Genomic DNA, 20,298 nt, shown 5'->3' with positions numbered 1-20,298 from the left:
TCACTGAACAAAACACTTCAACAATGCGCTTAAACACACACACACACACACATAAAAAGAAGGAGCAAAGGATTCTCGAATGCGTACTTTTTTAGAGCTACGTTTCACACATAATGTGTAGGTGCTTGTGTTACTCTGTGAAACAATGTTTATTGCGAGGCACATACAGAGCACGAGGTTCATGATACATCAAAAAGTACAAAAAGCGAGAAATGCCCAAGGTTGCAAACGGAAGATGAGCGCCTGAAAGTGTGTGTAGGTCAAGTGTGGACTTTAAAGAAAGAGCCCACAGGCGTGATGGTATACAACCACGTGATTTTGCACGGAGGGGACCCTGTTCTCTTTGCACTGATCGGTGCAATTTTCAATCTTCGTAGTAGTAGGCACATTAAGAAGGATTAACAGCGTTTAAAGTGGTCTTTAATCCATGTTCTGCACTCTATTCAAATTGTGTAAATGCCTCTTGTCGTTTACGCCTAGCAGCAGCATTTACAATGGATGTAGCAGATGTAAACAGCAGACCTATACCCAAGGAATCAAATACATCACCCCCAGCAGCAAAATCCGATGCTGGTGTCACGCATGAGGCTGTGTATGGCAGAGGATGGGGTGAAAGGAACCTAATTCCACTGTATATCCCGCTCTGCAAAGCAAATAAATGATTATGTGGCAACACGCTAACCGCGTGCGTGCCTGATATTTGTACGCATGCATTTTACATTCTGCCAGTAGGTAAATGTCCTCTGTATAGTTGTCCCAAGAAGTGGCTTGGCCCTGATAATGGTTGAGCCTATGGCTTTCATGATGGCACTGAAGGGGGCTGGCGCACATACAGCCAGCTCATCAACGGAACCACAGCAGTCATGTAAGCGCTCCAATGTACACCAAACTAATCCTCCCTCATGGACGGGAGCCAGTCTTATTTTTAATTATTTTATTTACCGTGGATTTTCTAATCACTTTACAGCGGCAGCCGCATCCCAATACCTGGGGAGGTGGGCATTTTTTTCCCAGTCCCTAAAGCACTTTAAGCTTCTCTCTGCTGTGCGCTTGCTTTCTTTCACCGTACCAATGCCATTTCATTGAAGGTGGACTGAGTACTGTTACTAGTGCCTGTCTTTCTGGATTTTCTCTCTAATCCCTTCACATTTTCTCTAAACCCATCACAGAATATATGGTGTTTCTCATCGGGTTTACCTGAAAATGAGCAAGTACCTTTTTACTGTACCTCTAGCCCAGATTGTTTTGTTCGTTTTCAGCGCCGTTGTGTTTTCTGTTGTCAGTTTTTGATTTTTGATTGCTGCTATCTAGCTGTTAGCTTGTACTTTTGTTCGAGGCATACTTCCCTTCCGGGCCCAGTTTTGGGGTTGGCGGCTTTGTACAGTGAAGGCTCTCAGGGGATCGGTGACATAGTCAGTGTGTCACCTGACTAGCATATTGTTGGAGTTCAAATGAATGTTAAGAGATGATATTGAGAGATGACATCATATTACTGGACTGCAGTTTATAAGAATCAGGTCAGGTGCCGAGTTGGTTTTAATGATTGGCTTTTAGGATCAGTATAGCCTTTATCTCGTTCATCGCTATGACTGCTTCTCCACCTTCCATTTCCCCACAGCTATGTCAATGGCTTTCCGATAACATGCACTTGACCGTAGCCCTACTTGTCCTCCCCATTGGCTTGCTTTACATTGCTCATAAGCAGAGCTTACCCCGGTCAGGGACCCAAGATCATGTGTACTGGTCTACTTAGCCACGCGTATGTAAGTATGAGGTTTATAGAGTGCGCAAATAGCCAGAAAGCCACACAGCACTGTCCATAGGGCGCACGCGCAGTTGCACACGAGTAACAGTGCACGGGTAGCTGAGGAGCTGGGATGGATCGGGGAAGCCAGAGAGCTCCAGGAGAGGAGTACTGCGGTCGAGGGAGCGATTAGCAATTATAAAGAATCTCTTTGATGAGTAGAGTAGTGCCTTGGGGGATGGAGGTGGCCCGTCTTGGATGGATATTTAATTCATTTTGGCATATAGAACTTAATAATGACTTTGAGGCCTGTTGCATGCCCCCTCATTTGTGTAACATGAGGAAACTGAGCCGCAATCATAAAGTGCTTTGCTCAGGTGCAAGCTAAGCATCTAAACTGATAGACAACATGGTCTCCCATACCTGCCTGAGAGTTCGCTCTCTCTCATAGCACAAGCTTAGCAGGACTTTTTTGCTTCCATGAAGTCCGGCCAGAGCCGTGCAAGCTCTTCCTTGGTGTAATGGTGCACGGTGATCAACTTGGCAAAGCGACACTTGTTGTACTCGATGCGTTCTCCCACAAATACGTTATTTGGAGGAACAGTTATACGGATATTCAGCTTTGCAAGGCACAAGCCCATAAAGACATCCTCAATAAACAGTGGATTTAAAGCATAAGCAATGTTGAAAATCTTCTGGGCAACATCGCCCGAGAGCACATACCCGGTACCAGAACAGTAGGAAGGGTAACTAACACCCCAATAAGCTTCCCAGGGCAAGTACCACTTGCTTGATTTCACACGGTCAGGTACGTTGCCCTTCACTATCAAACCCGTGAAGTAGTTTTGGACTTTGAGATTTGGCTGGAGCAGCTGATAGACCAAAAAGACAGGATTGAGGAACATGTCGCTGTCGATCTTCATGACGTAGCTGGCGTTGGGGCAGAAGCGGGCCACCCATTCCATGCCCATCATGGTCTTCAGAGTCAGGTTGTTGTACGTGTCCAGGAAGTCCTGCTGGATGATGTCTTTAAAGGTGGAGCTCTCCAACGACAGGGCATTGTGGACAGAGACTGAGTACAAGGAAGGCACTCCTAGTAAAAACAGCCTTGCAATGACGACACCCGGCAGTAGGCTCTCATTGCCCCACGTCATCCGAATAACGTCACGGGTGGCAGTGTCCGCAGGCATGGAGGGGATCATTAGCACCAGGAATGGAGTGCGGTTTGCACACTTGAGCTCCTCGTTCATCAGGAAAGGGAATCTAGGCTGGGTTTCTTTGCTGAGGGGTACACTATCTGCCATAAACGGGTAGCTTAGGACTAGTACGCCCTCATTCATATGTTTCGAGTCCCAGTAGACCATCAAACCGATCTTGATGACGATCAAGATGATGAAAGCCTTTGCCATCACCAATGTCTGTGACTTGGAAAGGCCTTTTGCTCCAGCACGCTCCAGAATGCTGCTTTGCCTGTTCTGAGCAGAGAACATTTATCTTATTAGTCAAGCATTTCATCAATGGTCAAACGTTTACCAAGAGCAATACTGCAAGAAGAATTATTGTCTTACATGAATGTTTAACAATCAATATTTTCTTTTCTTTTCAATATCAACAATGACTTACATTACCTGTATATGGATCTTAGAAGACATAGAACGCGTATGTATTCTTTTTTATTGTGTTTATAGTTTATACAAACTTTAACACACACAAAAACATCTCAATTTTAAAAAGACCTGCTTAAAACATAGATACTTCACCAATAAGAAATGGGCAACTACAGGAGTTTCGTGCTTAAGAAAACACTTCTTACTATCATAATTCTCATAAAAGTCATACTACTTGATATTAACATATGCGCATCTAAAAAAAAGCACATTAAATAGTGACACTTGTCACACAACCTATTAATGTATACATGTACAATCGAAAATGAAACAGAAAAAAACCAACAAAATAAGATGACAGATATAAAAGAAAGAACAGAGGAGAGGTGCATTTTTACTGTAGGTCACATTTGTCATCCTCCTGCGGTTTCATAAATATGCAGTCTCTACCACTATCTTATGAATTCTTATTAATAACCCAATCAGAGTAATATTCAACGTTGAGCAGTGCCCACCCGTGTGCCTTGCCCAAAACTGCTCTTTTTCAGGGTCATTTTTATTCTGCACAAACTTCCTAACTGCCAAATCCCTCAGGGTCCTCGTCCTCTTGCAGGATGTCCACCAGTGTTTCACAGTTTCTACGGCCTCTGTGTTCTCACAGAACCTGCAATATCTATCTTTCTTCTCAAGTCCTCTTATGGGACACCATTTCTGCAGGGTGCCAAGCAAGTTTAAACAGAAATGCTACCAATTCTTTATACATTTTATATTTAGCCAGCCAGTCGACAAGTTTTACTTCTTTGTAGAGTTTTCTATCAGAGTCCTTCGTTCAGAGCCCATACAGCCTAGGATAACCTCAGTCCTCTACACATTTATTTAAGGCCGTATTGTTTTCCCTATAATTGCCCTATTCAGATCCTCGAATAGGGACTCCGAATGTTTCTGATAAAGCCTTAATGTTAATGTTAAAGGATATGTTAAAGGATATTTGACCCGCGCACTATCACCACTGGAGTGGTCCCCCGGCGCTCTAGCGGCTCTGAAAACAAAAGGGAGTGGGGGCTGAGTTAGTGGGGAAAAGCTGGAAAAGTGCAAGAGAGCAGTGATGTGCTGTTGGCGGCCTCAGCCCGTGGGTCTGTTGGCTGGGCTTGGGGTGTTTTACGGTCTGTAGTCGTCGTGTGCTGTGTGCAAGGCTATGTGTGGTTTGTTTTGTTGTTGCAGTGTAGTGAAGTTTGTGCGGATTGTTGTGTTCTAGGCTTGTGGTTGTGTTTGGTTAGAGTTTGAGAGGTGTATGTAGAGGAGTGAGATTGTTAGTTGATTGGTTAATTGGCAGTGCTATCCAGAAGTGAGGCGCTGGATTTTTGTATTCTCTCCTGGTGGGGTGGGGAGCATCTCTGCTCCTCTATGTCCCAATCTGCGCCATCCGATACTCACAGTCTCTTTCACACATGGCATTCACTCAGATTCATAACCTTACCCAAGTTCGGCCTCAGCCACCTACGTGACACCTGTATGCGGGGCAGGCAGGCGTTTGTGCGTCACTTTAAATCTGGCCCAGAAAGCATTAATGCAGTATTAACATAAGCTTTCCAAGGCGTTATCCCAAATGCATACCTTAGTGTAACCAAAGGAACTGACTTTGGTTGGTCAAGTCGTTTTTCACCAAAATGCTCCTTTTACTCTTTCCAAAGCCTTCCAATCTAATTTTGCCAGCTCCACACAATACAAAACTGCTCGTATCACTTAACGCTCATAGAATTTCCTGATTGGTGATAGTGTATATTTACCAATATTTTTAGTAGCCCTTCTGGCATCCTTAACACGAATAGTACTTATTCCATAGGCTCCCCCGATCTGTCGTAGCAAAGGCAATTGCCAAGTCAATACTTGCCATGTAGAGGGCTAGAACATCCTTTTTTTGGGTTTGGTTTTTTAAAAGAGGTTGATTATTAAACCGTGAGCGTTGTACCACAGAATTTCTTAAACCTGCTCTGGCATTTTAGAGGTTTATTAATCGACTTCCACCACTGCATAAGATCTTGTAAAAGTAGTGAGGAAAAGATTAAGTATTAAAGGATCATTGCATAATATTTCCTGCTAGTGCGACATAACTCCTACTTCTTGTATGGTCGGAATGAATGAACATGTAAAACACACATTTCTTGACATGTAAATTGTGGAAACTTAATATCTTTACAACTTCCTAGGCTACCTGACAAACAAAACTGCCCATATGGGCCGGCCCTTGCATGCCAGACAACAATGGCTCCCAGTGCCAGCAGAGCTCTAAGTGCAAAGAGCCACATACAGACAGACACAACTTCTCCAGATAGTTCCCCAGGATCTTAAACTTTCTCTTATGTTGAGAACTCGTCTTGAGACCCACCGCTTATTCCCTTTAGGTAAAGCGATTATGGCCCAGAAGAACCCACACATGCCATTAGAGTCCAGTATAAAAAATGACCACTTGCCTCGACGGGCAGAAGACATGCTTGTATCATAAACCTGGGACAGTAGAAAGAGAAAGTCTGTGAAAAGAAGAAGCAAGAACATGATTGCCTGGCTAGCAGGCTCAAAATGTCAACAGCCTATCACTTCTGTGACTGGAGGCTCAATTAACCCAGGTAGTAAAGACATTGTATGTCAGCAAAGGAAATCCATGTCATGGTCACCCTAAAGGTCAGCACAACCTGTACATATTTACAATCTGTTTTTGTTACAGGAAAACAACATATTCAGTCACACAACAATCGAACAGACAGGGCTGTATCCAGGAGTACATGTTTTTGGAGGATAGGAGCGTCTACCTGGCCTGGAGTGTTCTTTCTGGCTAAAAAGTGGTATCAGTATTAAAGGCAGCCTGGATGTGGCCCTGAAACAAGCAACTACTTTAGGGTCTACCTACCTCTGCTGAACCAATGGCTTATTCTACTGCAGGAAAAATACAGTTCAGTGTCCATCGGACACAACCGCTACACATCTAAATAACGTCCATCATAGCCCAAGCACCAGAATAAAATATCTATTACAATTCCTATGCCAGAGAACAGAACCATGGCAATGCCTGTATGTCCGAGTTATAGTGCACAAGAACATGCCAGTATAACAAAGTTACTCACCGTAGTGACTACCTAACTCCTAGTCCATAGTCCCCTTTCCTCCATACTTTTGGGACATTCCGTCCTGTGGGACGGGACCGGAGCACTTTTTGTAAAAGAGCATCAAATTGAAAAATGTGTCCTTTTTCTCTTTTTACGCGGAGTACCGCACGCAGCCGTAACCCCGCCCTCCATAGCTCCGCCCGCGCATCGCCCTTCAGTCCTTTCTATCGCCAGATCTGAGACCATTTAAGCAATAATAGAGGATGCTTATTACAGGGGACAGCGGGCGGGCGTATGGAGGAAAGGGGACTATGGACTAGGAGTAAGGTAGTCACTACGGTGAGTAACTTTGTTATACTCTTACGTCCCATCCCCTTTCGTCCATACTTTTGGGAGATTACCAAGCACTCCTCACAGGAAAACGGGTGGATGGAACTCCTTTACTGAAAGAGGTTTTTAAGAACCGCCGGCCAGAACTAAACATCGGCTCTGGAGCTCAGGTCTAAGCAGTAATGCTTACAAAAAGCTGATGGGGAAGCCCACATAGCTGCTCTGGCAATGGTTTCCCAGGGAACATATTTCTGGAAGGCAACAGCAGCCGCCGTGCCCCGCACAAGATGGGCATGAATTCCCTTTGGAGGCTGAAGGCCCTGAACTGTATACGCCTCCGAAATACAGGAAGCAATCCATTGGGAGATAGTTGCTTTCGGGGCCAGCTTTTCTTTCGGGTCTCCGAAGGTCACAAAGAGCTGGGAAGAGCTGCTCAGTTTAGATGTTCTGTCCAAATAAAACTTTAGGGTTCGTCTGACATCCAAATTATGCAATTGCTTCTCGGCATCTTAGGCCGGGTCTGGAAAGAAAACGGGTAAGGAAATAGACTGGTTCAGATGAAAATCGGATACCACCTTTGGAAGGAAGGAAGGATTGGTCCGGAGGACAACTCTATCCTTCTGAAGCTCGCTTACACGCCTTGCTGAAGTCACTGCAATCAGAAAAGCCATTTTCCACGAAAGGAACTTCAAGTCCATCGTAGCCATGGGCTCAAAAGGTTTATGGCATAAGGCAGTGAGGACCACATTCAGTTCCCACTTTGGATGCAGGTTGCGCACAGGTGGATAAAGATGCAATAGACCTGCAAAGTGTCTTTTAATGACAGGATTTATCAATGAAAAAGAGCATGAGTCCGTGGACAGGTAGCAGCGATAGCCGACAAATAAGTCCTACAAGACAAGACATGTATGCCTGAAGTTGCCAGATGAGAAACGAATGACAGGACCGTGTCGATGGTAGCTTCTCTGGGGTCCAGCTGCTTTGCTAAACACCAGTGACAGAAACGGAGCCATTTGCTCCTATACTGAGACTGCGTCAAAGGTTTTCTAGCCGTCTTGATAATACGCATATTATCCGCAGACAACTTTCTAAAGATTTGTACTCGGGCACCAGGCCACCAAGTTGAATGATTGTGGGGAGAGGTGCCACATCTGCTGATTGCTCTGGTGAAGCAGGTCGGGAATCAGTGGAAGCCTGATCGGTGAGCAAACTGACAGATGCTGAAGCTCCGAAAACCAGAATCTGGCTGGCCACCACGGGGCTATGAGCAGGAGAGTGCAATTCGTCGTGTTCCTGAGCTTGCATAGCGCCCGGTAAATCAGAGGTAGAGGCGCGAAGGCGTAGGCCCACATGTTGTGCCACGGAATCTCGAGAGCATCCACCAGGGAAGAAGCTCTGAGCCCGTTACTCGAAGCATAAAGAGAAAGTTTCCTGTTTGTTGACGTCGCAAAGAGGTCCACTTCTGGAGTGCCGCAATGGGGAAAAAGGTCAGAGAGGATCTCCGTGTTCAGTTCCCACTCGTAGCTGACCACCGCTTGCCGGCAGAGAGAGTCTGAAGTCACATTCAGCTTGCCCAGAATGTGCATAACCAGCAGCCAAACACTGTGCTGAATGGCCCATTCCCAAATCTGAATGGCTAGATCTACAAGGGGAGGTGACCTGGTACCCCGCTGCTTGTTGATGTAAAATATGAATACTGCATTGTCTGTGCGGATGCAGATCACTTTGTTCACAATCACTGGCTTGAAGGCTTTGAGCGCCAAGAAAATCGCCACAAGCTCTAGATAATTCATTGTGAAATTGTCTGTGGTGAGAATAGGTCGAAAACCTGAAGATGATCCATTGTCGCGCCCCACCGGATAAGGGAGGAGTCTGTCGTAATGGTCGTTTGTGGGGAGGGCTACTGAAAAGGAGCACTTGCCGACAGATTGATGTAAGATGACCACCATAGGAGAACTGTCATCATTCAGGGCGGGACCAGAATTATTTTGGTGTTTGGGTCCACTGCCTGAAGCCAGGAACTCCGAAGAGCCATCTGCATGAGTCGCATTTTGAGATGAGCAATGGGTAGAGCAAGCATGCACGAGGCCGTGAGGCTTAGAAGTCTCTGGAACCACCAGGCCAACATGCTCTCTGACTGAATGAAAACTTGACATGTGGTTAATAGATCCGCCGTCCTGTCCACAGTCAGGTACACTCTGCAGTTGATCGTGTCCCAATGGAAACCCAGGAAAATCAGGTCCTGAGAGATCGTCATGGAGTATTTCTGCCAGTTCACCGACAGCCCAAACCCAAACAGGACCTTAAAAAGAGACTGAAGATTGCTCGAGACTTTCACTGGACAGGGGCTCCGCAGAAGCCAGTCGTCCAAATATGGATACACGTGAATACCCTGTAGCCGTAGAAAAGCCACAATGACCGACATCATCTTCGTGAAGACAGACAGCGCTGAGCTGAGACCAAAAGGGAGCACTCTGAATTGGAAGTGCTCCTCTCCCAGAGAGAACCGCAGATATTTCCGATGCGGGCTCCAGATCAGGATATGCATATACGCGCCCTGAAGGTCCACAACGCTGAGCCAGTCGCCTTTCTGAGGAGAGGACTTTATTTGGCAGGGTGTGATCATATTGAATTTCTCTTTGGCACGAGAAAGGTTGAACTGGGAAATGTCTAGAATGGTGCGCAGGCCAGCCTAGTTGGGTTTGGGCACCGTAAACAGACAAGAGTAGAAGCCTCCCCTCGTTCCACTAGGGAAACGGATTCCACCGCCTTGAGGTCTAGAAGCTTCTGGACCTCGGCTCTGAGGGAGGGTGTCCCTGACTGCTGAAAAGGAGTATTGAACAGTGGGGTAGGGGCAAGCGGAAGCCCACCCGAGCACAAAACCCACCGGTCTTCGGTGATGGTTTGCCACGCCTCCAGATGAGACGAGATTCGTCCTCCCACTGGAGTCTTGTGCGAGCGCCAAAAAATATCATTTTGCAGACTTTTCGGCGGAGAGGCTACCTGTCCCTGAAGAGGAGGCTGAAGACCGAGAGAAAAACCGACCTTGTTGCTGTCTCCGACGGGAGTTACCACTCGGCGGATCAGTCCTACGAGAACTGCGGTCCTAGAACCCTCTGAAGCCTGAGGAAGGCCGAGACTGGGGTCCAGATCTCTGAGCATTGACTGGGGGCTTCACTAGCACCGACAGAGACTTGGCAGTTTGCGTGCTCGCCTTAGTCTTTGTAAGCTCGTCATCCGTTGAAGAATGAAACAACTCTTTGCCATCAAAAGGCAGGTCCAGAACTTTATCTTGGACCGCCTTCGAAAAATTTGTTGCATGAAGCCAAGCTTGACGAGCGGTGACCACCCCCAACATGATGCCTCAAGCTGAGGTGTCGACATGGTGCGCAGCAGTCTCCAGCATATCGTGTGCCAATACCCTGGCATCTGACAAACCGCCTTGAAAGTCTTCCAGCCTGTCCCCAGGAATGAACTCCAAGTCCCTCCATAGTTCCATATTCGCCGCCGCCAAAATGAGCTTCGCGTTACCCTGACGCAGTTGCAGTGCCGAGTTGGCAAAAACTTACTTGGCCAAGGAGTCGAGCAACTTGTCTTCCTTGGCCAGAAATTCAGCTGCGGCAGCAGAGGTCGCAGAGGCCGGCTTGGATTGCGTCGAGGAAGGGAGCAGGCAGGACGCCAAGGCTACTTCCTCGGAGGTGTGAAGCATGTAACAGGCGTCAATTCTCTTATTTATATGTAGCCCAGTGTGGGGTTTATCCCGGACTTTGCGGGCCTCAGCCAGAACGTCATTCTGAAGCAACAGGCCGGTGCGCTCCTGTGGAGACAAGGTGAGCATCCCCAAAAGCACCCCTTCCTGCGGGGCGGGTGCCTCAGGTACTGGTATGTCAAGGAGTGACATGTCCAGAACCTGGTCGTGGAATGCTCTGACAGAGCGGGGCTGGTCTTCAACATCCTGGTCTGCCTGAGGATCGTCCAGAAGGTCAGGATCCGCCGGTTGACGTCTCGCTCTACTGGAGTCTTGTCAACCTGAGACAATGGAGGCAGAGGTGGAAGAGGTGGTGGCGGGCCAAGAGGTAGAGGTGGTACCGCTGCCGGAGCGACAGGTGCCGTGACTGGAACCGCCGAGGCAGGATGCAGCACCAGAGGGCAGATCTCCCTAAAAAGGCCTTTAAAGTACTCCCTCATTGGATCAGTGTTCATAAGAGTCTGAAACTTCCCAAAAAAGGCATCCTCTGCCCAAACCGTGATGGGCAGAGGCCACTCATGAGGGGCATACCCCCATGAACATAGTGAGAAAGGCTGCCAAGAGGGCCCGCCACCTACAGGGTCTACACAGACCAGTGGAGCAGAAGCAGGAGGAAGCGAGACCGTTTGCGGTAGTTGCATCCAAGCGCGCCAGTCATAGGAAGGGCTGAACAGATTCACACCGGCCCGTGGACCAGGTTGTCCATCAAAACGAAGGCTCCCAGCACCCACCGTTCATAGCGTGGGTGTGAGGGAAGAATCCAAAATGGCCACCGTAGACTACGCGGGAAGGCCTGCCATTTTGTGAGTATATGAGGAGAACTGCGTCACATGTGTGGGTGAGGCAGCTGACTCCACAGACTGGCCAAGAGACTTGATCAAACTTTAGCCTTGACTCAAGGATCCTCAGCAGAGCCGGTACTATGGGGCCTGGGATGTTTACTGGACATCCTGTCGTGACCCTTTGAGTTAGCCTCCAAGAGAGGATCCTTGGCCAAGTCGGTAACAGAGGAGAAACGGTCGGCAACCTCTCCCTGTGTCCCCTCAACAGAACCAGTAACACCGCGAGCGCGGGGAAGTTGAGGAATCCACCTAACAGACAAGACCTTAACAGGACTCTCAGTTCTGTTGGTACACACCTTAGCCTCGATAAGAGGAACCTCAGAACAGAGTCCTGTCTTTATAGCTCTCACGAGAGGGGCCTCAAACCGTAGTTCGGTACAAAAGGCCTCAGGGCAAACCCTGGTGTCTGAGTGGGAAGCTCCAAACGAACTCCAGTACCCAACGCCTCAGCATGACTAGGCTGGCTATTAGCCCCTGATTGGTGAACCTAAGATCGTGATCGGGAATCGGCAGGCCCCTCGCAGGATCCCTCGGAGAATACCCTGGTACGCCTATTAGGCCTGCGAGGCACCTCAGGAGAAACCCTGGTAGCAGAGCTTTTGAAGCCCCTCCGGGACCTGGAGGACCCCGGGAAGGAGTCCCCCGGCAGGGGTGCCCTGAAAAGTAAGGAACTTACCGTGCGCCTTTTCTTTCCGTTGATGAAGAGTTGAAAATGCGATGGAGGAACTCTCTAGAAGATCTCCTCCCACCGACGAAGATGACGTTGAAGTGCCCGGACCGAAAGGGAATCGCAGTAGAAACATGAGTCCCAGCGGTGATCTGGTCCAAGACACTCCAAACAGAGAGAATGGGGATCCACCCTAGCGAAGCAACTTTCGCATGAGGAACAAGCGACAAATCCCAAACAATCCGGCATAGACGGAGGACTACGCGACCGCAGAACCAGAGCAGGAGAAGGACAATGGGAAAAGAAAAAGGTCTTCCCAGTGATGCAAGTGCATCCAGCCCCGACAGCGCAGAGAAAAGGACTGAAGGGCAATGCATGGGGCAGAGCTAAGGAGGGCGGGGTTACGGCCATGTGCGCTACCCCGCATAAAAAGAGGAGAAGGACACATTTTTGAATGTGATGCTTTTTTTATAAAAAGTACTTCGGTACCGTCCCACAGGACGGAATGTCCCAAAAGTATGGAGGAAAGGGGATTGGACGTAGGAGTAATAGCGTTACATATGAATATGAATGTCTAATGGTCAAAACCAAATCTCTATAAACAAACATGTTCTATGTACCCTGCGACAGAATGCGTGCCCATCAAATGAAGTGCCTCAAAATGCATGTCAAGCTGTTACTTTGCTATAACCTTCTCAGCTCCCACAGTCCTTGGGCCACAGAATGCCTATCTGTTATCCTACTCCGAAATATCTGACTGACCATCAGTGATATTCACAGATATGCATGCCAACCAGTTCATGTAGCAGAAAAAGCTAAGCGGTTGGTTACTGTGCCACCTAATACCTAACCTTCATTTATATGAGCACAATGTCTCATTTTATGTAGTAGTTCATATAACTCTCTGTTATGTGGGCCCAAACCAGGCAGGAGACCGGGGGAACTGAATAGGTTCAGTTTATTAAGAGAAAGGCATACGACCCCTAGTCAGGGAAGCAGCCACCAACCTCCACCAATAGAATCTCCACAGTTCTAACCAATACATTCCACCACTGAACCTTATGATGCAGATGGATGACAACAGTAACCATAATAACAATACTAACAACCTACGAAAAGTAATGTAATGATGAACTATAACTAATGTGCATTGTTAGTAGTGACATACAAGTAACCATTCTAACACCTCCCTTCCTTAGCATACAACAAGCAGACCTCTAACACCTCCCTCCATTCATTCTGAGCACAGCCACTCTCTCTTTGTTCCAGACGCCTCCACCCCTAACCAACACAGAAGAACCCAAATCCTTCCCAACCTGCTTGGGCTCTGAAAACACAGAGGAACCCTTCCACACATTGGTGGCACGCTTCACTTTTATCCACTCCCCCTCCTTCACACTGAAATCCCTGCAACAATTCCTCTGGTCATAGCGCGTTTTTTGCCTTGACACCACAGAAGGATATCTTCTCTTTCAAACTCTCCAGGTCCACACCCACACACTTCGATTTGTCCATCCACCCTGGACACAAATGTGAATTAGGGCTCCTCGTACGCAAGAATTTAAATGGCGACACACCTGTGACACTGTGAGGCACCAGCCTTTACTGGGAAGTTCTTTCCATCACTGTTGCTATCCAGTCACCCCCCAGTGGCAACAGCGATTCTAATGGGCTTCATGAGAGGCCTGTTGAAACGCTCTACTCATCCATTGCTCTGAGGGTGGTAGACGGAGGTGGTGACTTGTTCACATCGTACTTACACAAAAAATCTTTGAATTCCTTGGAGACTAACTGAGAGCCATTGTCAGATAAACACCCTTTGGGGAACCCTTCCCTCCAAAACAATTGTTCCAGAATCCTAATAATGCTGCCACTGGAAATATCTTTTAGCACACATACTTTGGCCATTTAGATAGTAAATCAATTACTACTAACAAATACTTATCTCTTCCTCCTCCGATGTTAAATGGGCCCAACAGATCTAATGAAACCTCATCCCAGTGCTCCCTGGGACATTCCTCACCACCATGGGCACCTTCTGAACCCTGAGTCCCTTCACGCACTCAGTAAATCCTGTCACTTGCTCCTCAATATCTTTATCCACTCCAGGCCACGAAAATTCAGCTCTCACTAAACCCTTTGTCCTGGCAACACCCAAATATCCAACATGAGCCAACTTTACAACTGATCTCCTCATGTTGCATGGCACAACCAACTGGTCTCTCCTATGCAAGTAATTCTCCTGAACCCACAATTCATCCCTCACTCTAGCACAGCCTTTCATGGAACCATCAAACCTCTTGATGTCACCTCTAATGACCACTGCCACAACTCTCTGATATGCTGCATCTTCTAAACATGCTACATCCGAATCAACCTTCCTCAAGGTGGTGTGAACTTGAAAATTTGCCCCAGCTCATCCGGTTCTTGCGGCAGCTGTACAGTGGTCAGTGATTCCCTCTCTACCGATCTTGACAAGGCGTCAGCCACCACATTACTCTCCTCTCGAACATGTACCATGGAAAACTGAAGTCCCTGCAATGCACTCACCCACTTCATAATGCGTTGAGAAACTCCTTCTAAACCACCTCTAGTAAGAATACCAACAAATGATTTATGGTGAATTCTCTTCCCCAAAGGTACCTTTTACATTTTTCAACACCCCACACACAAGCCAGGGCCGCCTTCTTAACAATAGAATACCTGCTTTCTGGATCCTTCAAAGATCTGGACGCAAATGGCACAGTATGCAGTCTAGATGATCCCACTGCATCAATACCTCACCAATGCCATAATCACTTGCATCCACAAACAACAAAGTATGTTTACCTTCCCCGAAAATATTTAAAATGGGCGCATTTGCTATGGCCCTTTTAATTCCCTCAAACTCTCCTTTTCATTTATTATCTCACTTAAAGACCACACCCTTGCGAGTGAGCATTCTCAAATTACTCTTCTTGTCTGAAAGTCCCTTGATGAACTTCCCGTAAAATTCCACTATACCCAGAAATGAAAGTACATCACCCTTGCAATTGGGCGCTTCCATTCTTTTTATTGCCTCTATGGCATCTTCCTTGGGTTTAACACCCTCAACAGAAATGTCATGGCCTAAATAGACCACTCTGTGAGCCTTAAATGTGCATTTCTCCATTGATATGGTTAATCCAGCTTCCCTCAAAATCATCATCACCCTCTTTAGTCGTTCATCGTGCTTCACTTCATTAAATCCACACACCAGCACATCATTTTGGTAACACATGACCCCACTCTCGTGTCCAAGTAACTTATACATAATGCTCGGGGAAACACTTGCCGCAGATTCTAGACCAAACGGCATGCATATGCATTTGAACAGTCCCACTGGACTAATAAAGGCCGTGAGATTGAGATCTCTAGATTCCTCATGCAACTCTACTTGATTGTACGCAGATTTGAGATCTAGAATTGAGAATACCATTCTCCCAGACTCCCCCACCAACAAATCATCTATTCTCGGCAAAGGAAATCTGTCAGCCACAACCATGCTATTCAAATGTCTGAGATCAATACACAATCTTATCGACCCATTGGACTTCCTAACCACCACTATGGGACTGACCCATTTAAGATGCTTCTACCCTCTCAATAACCCCATCCTTTACCATTCTCTCCAGTTCATTCTCTACTTCTTTTCATAATGCTAAAGGTATGGTGCGTAATTTTGCTACCTTGGGTACTGCACACCTTTTTAGTCTAATTTTGTGCACAAAGCCCTTAAACACCCTAGTTTATCAGTATTGTGTTCTACACCACACTCCCTGGTGTCACCTTCATCCTCATCCGTGTTCACACTCTTCACTGACAACACCTGTTCTGGATGACTCGCATCTAGCCTGATTTTCAACTCTGCTTGATAACTACAAGAGAGCAATTCTCCCACTCTGTTCGCAACATAAATGGTGCCCATGGACTTCCTCTCCTTGAATTGTAGCTCTCCTTCAAAACTTCCTATAATGGCTGTAGGTACATCCCCATGCGCATTCGCTCTCACACCATCCTCCCAAAGTGTGCAACAACGAAATTTCTCTTTCCACATCTGCACACTAATCATGGTGTAGTCTGCACCACTATCGATGAGCATAGAAACAGGCACGCCACGAATCAGTACAATAGAATAGGGTTTTTTATTCCTCACCCTTCCCGCAATGGCATTCACAGAATTTACAACCTCCCTACCAACTTCACAATAAGCATCATCATCACCATCCACTCTGACCTCCTGCACTTGACCAGATCCAAAACTGAAATTCTTACAGCATCAGGCTAGATGCCCCTTCCTACCACACTCATGACACACTATGTGGATTGCCAGACATTCCTTGTCAAACGCTAGATGTGACATGCTCCTGCATCTATAACATCTCCTTCCAGGCGAACCCCTGAAATCTCTGGAGGTTATAGCCTCTCTAGTCAATTCTCTCGAGTCCTTCGAAGGCGTCCATTGTCGCCCCCAGACTCTGCTGCCAGTAGACCTGCTCTCCTGGCGATCGTCAACTCTCTTGGTGCCAATAGTCTCTGGTCGCCACATGGCTCCACTTACAAATTGTCTCTGGGAAGCCTTCGAAACCTTTTGCGCCACCCCATCTTCTGACTTTGTCCTATCAGACAGTGAGTCAGTGCTCCTATCCGCCTGAAGTGTCTTGATGCATTTCTCAGTGTGTTCTACTGTCTTCATTATTTCTATGGCCCTCTCCAAAGCAGGATTCCGTTCCTTCCATAACTCCTTCCTAATGTTGTCATTAGAGCACTTGATAGTTAGCTGGTCCCTTAAGTGTTCATTCTGGCAGTGATCAAACCTGCACTTTACTGCTAAACCCTTGAGCGCTGTGATGAACTCCTCTATGCTTTCTCCACTCCTCTGTTCCCTAGTGGCAAACTTGTACCTTTCTAAGATAATGTTCTCCGCCACATGGTAATGCTGGTCTAATTTCGTTAAGGTCCTTTCGTAAGGGCCTTTATCCGCCATGTCTGCTGGTTCTAGCAACTTCCTCAGCACCTCTTGTCCAGCAGGACCCAAGCAATGGAAAAGTAGGGTTTCTTTACGTTCATTTGAATAATTTGCCCCAAACATGGCCAGAGCATACTTGTTTAACCACTTCCTCCAGTCTATCCACCGCACTCTGGGCTCCCCCGGATTGGGAAGAAAGAACACTGGGGCTGACACGTTTGCCATGTCTATCACTGTCACTTCACAGCTAATATGGCAGCAAAAGAAAGCTAAAGCATGTGCACATGTGCAAACTAGTCACTCACCACACGTGCCACCATAAATTGTGTCAAATCCTCCAGGATTGGTCAGACAAGAAAATCATGTGCGAAATACACGATCATCCTCACGTCACCACCCGGGCAACGCAGGCGATACAGCACCTCGCGGTAACTGGCACGTTAAGTTTCACCCAGCCACAGAGGGACGGATCACCTTGACAACCAAACGCCGCCAATTTGAAAAGTAAGCGAAAGTGGATGGCACTCAAACTGCCCGCATCAATAAATAAGTCTTCCTCCCATGTTACCGGCACAGGGCCACTGTACTCACAAGTCACTTTCACTGAGCCGCCACCATGACAGCAGTCCCAATACGCCAGAGCGTGCTTGTTTGTGTAGGATGACACAGCACTTCCAAACCTCAGGGACCCTTGCTCTGCGGCTCACCTCCACTCTGTCACTCCGATACCAGGCTGCTGGGCTCCAGCCCCCGTCCCTCAAGGGCAAGTCCAATCCACCATCAACACCATACAGGAGTCGCCGGGGGTCGTCTCTCCAGCTAGCCCAGATCCTAATCGCCAATGTTATGTGGGCACAAACCAGGCAGGAGACCGGGGGAATTGAATAGGTACAGTTTATTAAGAGAAAGGCATAGGATCCCCAGCCAGGCAAGCAGCCACCAACCTCCACCAGTAGAATCTCCACAGTTCTAACCAATACATTCCACCACTGAACCTTGTGGTGTAGATGCATGTCAACAGTGACCATAATAAAAATACTAGCAACCTATGAACAGTAATGTACTATAACTAATGTGCATTGTTAGTAGTGACATACAAGTAACCACTCTAACACCTCCCTTCCTTAGCATACAACAAGCAGACCTCTAACACTCTCTTAAATTTTCTCCAAGACAGTAGGTGTGATTCTTACCCAATGTAATGGAACGCAACTTTACCTTGTAAGGATGCTGCTGCCATAATTTGAAACTGTGCCCTTTCTCTTTTTAATGGATTGTCACCTGCATTGATGGTGTGGAGAGCGGCGTAGTGTCAGGCTGACTACAACATCCATAATCCTTGATGGTGACTGCTGGGCTGTTAGTGCACACCACTATCATCGAGCGTCTGAGCGATTGAAATAGATGCTTCACTTGAGCTGGTACGCACGAATACGGAACAGTCTAATTATCTGATAATTAGTGGCGACATGATGGAAATTGAGGGTAAAATACTTCTTGTAATCCCTTGTAAATATGACCTTAGAAAACCTAGAGGTTGCCCACCCAAAATCGTTAATGGTCCTCTTACATCATTAGCCAAAACAACTGTGCCTTTGACTCTAAAATCTATTACTTTCAGGCCAGAGATGAGCTGCTTGAGCGAACCTCTTCAACTTCCGAATCAAGCCTTAGTATTAACTTGCCTTGCTTGGGTAGTAAAATGACTCAGGATATTGCACATATATTTATCTGAAAGTCACAGGGGACCCCACACTCTGGGTTGGGGTATTAGTATAGCTACTTATCCCGGAAAAGGAATCCAGAGGATGCAATTTAGAAAACAGGGTATCAAGGAATTTATTAGACCTGATACATTATTTAAATATAATAATTTGAATCATGATTTAATCATAGCACTCATAACAATTTTACATTGCAGGAAAAATTAAGAACACACAGTTTAACATACAATTCATATAATTCGTTCACTTGCGTCCATCAAACATTTATACATACAAACCAACCAATAAGCTAAAACCTTATAATGAAAAAGTCATAACAATCAATTAATTATTGTCTTCATTATAAAAGAAGTATACAATCAATATATAAGACCACTATAAATTGCATAGGTGGTTCCAAAATTGAGATGGGTCACAAACTGTTGTTAGACACTAGTCTAAGGTCGACCTCATCTCTAGTTAAGTAACGTCTTCATCAGGAGATAGAATACATTCTGGAAAGACAGGGAAACATACACTCATGAGACCCTGTTTTAGAATAACCATATACGGGGGAAACCCCCAATTATCAAACAATTAAAATATTTACTAAAAACTATTTAAAAACAAGAAAAACCTGCCCCCCCCCCTTTTTAGGCCATAACTCCAAGGAGGGCCTAGCATGTAAAGTGGAAAGTGATACCATTTTGAATTGATGCCCCATAGTGCAAAGGAGAGAATGGGTCATGGTCGACAGTAAGGCCCAATCAATTAAAGTGCAAATGCATTGTAATCCCATAGGTTAGATGGAAGGAAATTATCCCATGTCTTAGAACCAGGGAGGAACGGTCCAAAATGGACGGTACACTATGTTGAACAATACCCCTGGTTCAGCTACTAACCTTCAGGGCAGAAAAAAACAGCTAGGAATTCCTAATGTGGATAACAGGAAAAACTGCTGCACTAGTATGCAGCATCCCAGGAGGTCTGTGCTGCGCAGTTAACAGCCAAGTTAGTGGTCCAGTCTGTAACGGATTAATAAATCATTAGAAACCCAATGACTACTTCAATGAGTCTTGAATCTATGCCATATAGTGCCACTATATGGCATAGATCCAAGACTCATTGAAGTAGTCAGTGCCACTATATGGCATAGATCCAAGACTCATTGAAGTAGTAATTTGGTTTCTAATGATTTATTAATCCGTTGCAGCCAGAGAGCCACCTGGAGATGGAAGCCTTCGATAAGTCCTTTCCTTGATTTGGGAAGTCTTTAGAAAATTCTTAGTTCGTGTCAAGTAGAACTTCAAGGAACAAGCAAAGTTCAGTGAATGCAAGGCCCTTTCCGCTGGCGACGACGGATTTGGGAAGATGAGAGGTAACACCAAAGATTTGTTGAGGTGGAATTCCGACAGTACCTTTGGCATAAAGGTGGGGTGTGTATGCAGTGACACCTTTGAAGCGTGGAAAGTAAGGCTGTTTGCAAGGCAGGGTCTGAATCTCCCCGACCAACCTGGCAGAGGTGACAGCCACGAAGAAAGTTGTCTTCCACGAGAGAAACTTGAGCAG

At 46.5% G+C, this 20,298-nt stretch overlaps 1 protein-coding gene across 3 annotated transcripts in view; it reads right to left on the bottom strand.

Annotated features, from left to right (window-relative positions):
- Positions 1-1,017: 1,017 nt before the first annotated feature.
- Positions 1,018-20,298, bottom strand: part of LOC138447850 (beta-1,3-galactosyltransferase 2-like) — a 583,663-nt gene continuing 564,382 nt past the window's right edge. For all 3 annotated transcript variants that reach the window (XM_069604278.1, XM_069604280.1, XM_069604279.1), the window contains one exon: positions 1,018-3,219. In XM_069604278.1, the coding sequence (XP_069460379.1) occupies positions 2,203-3,219 (1,017 nt within the window). In that variant the 3' untranslated portion in view covers positions 1,018-2,202. The remainder of the gene's footprint in view (positions 3,220-20,298) is intronic.

Source organism: Ambystoma mexicanum, chromosome 3q (assembly GCF_040938575.1).
Source record: "Ambystoma mexicanum isolate Mex_15411 chromosome 3q, UKY_AmexF1_1, whole genome shotgun sequence".
NCBI lineage: Eukaryota > Metazoa > Chordata > Amphibia > Caudata > Ambystomatidae > Ambystoma > Ambystoma mexicanum.
The sequence above is the reverse complement of the archived record's forward strand: the minus strand, read 5'-3'. Positions and strand labels throughout refer to the sequence as shown.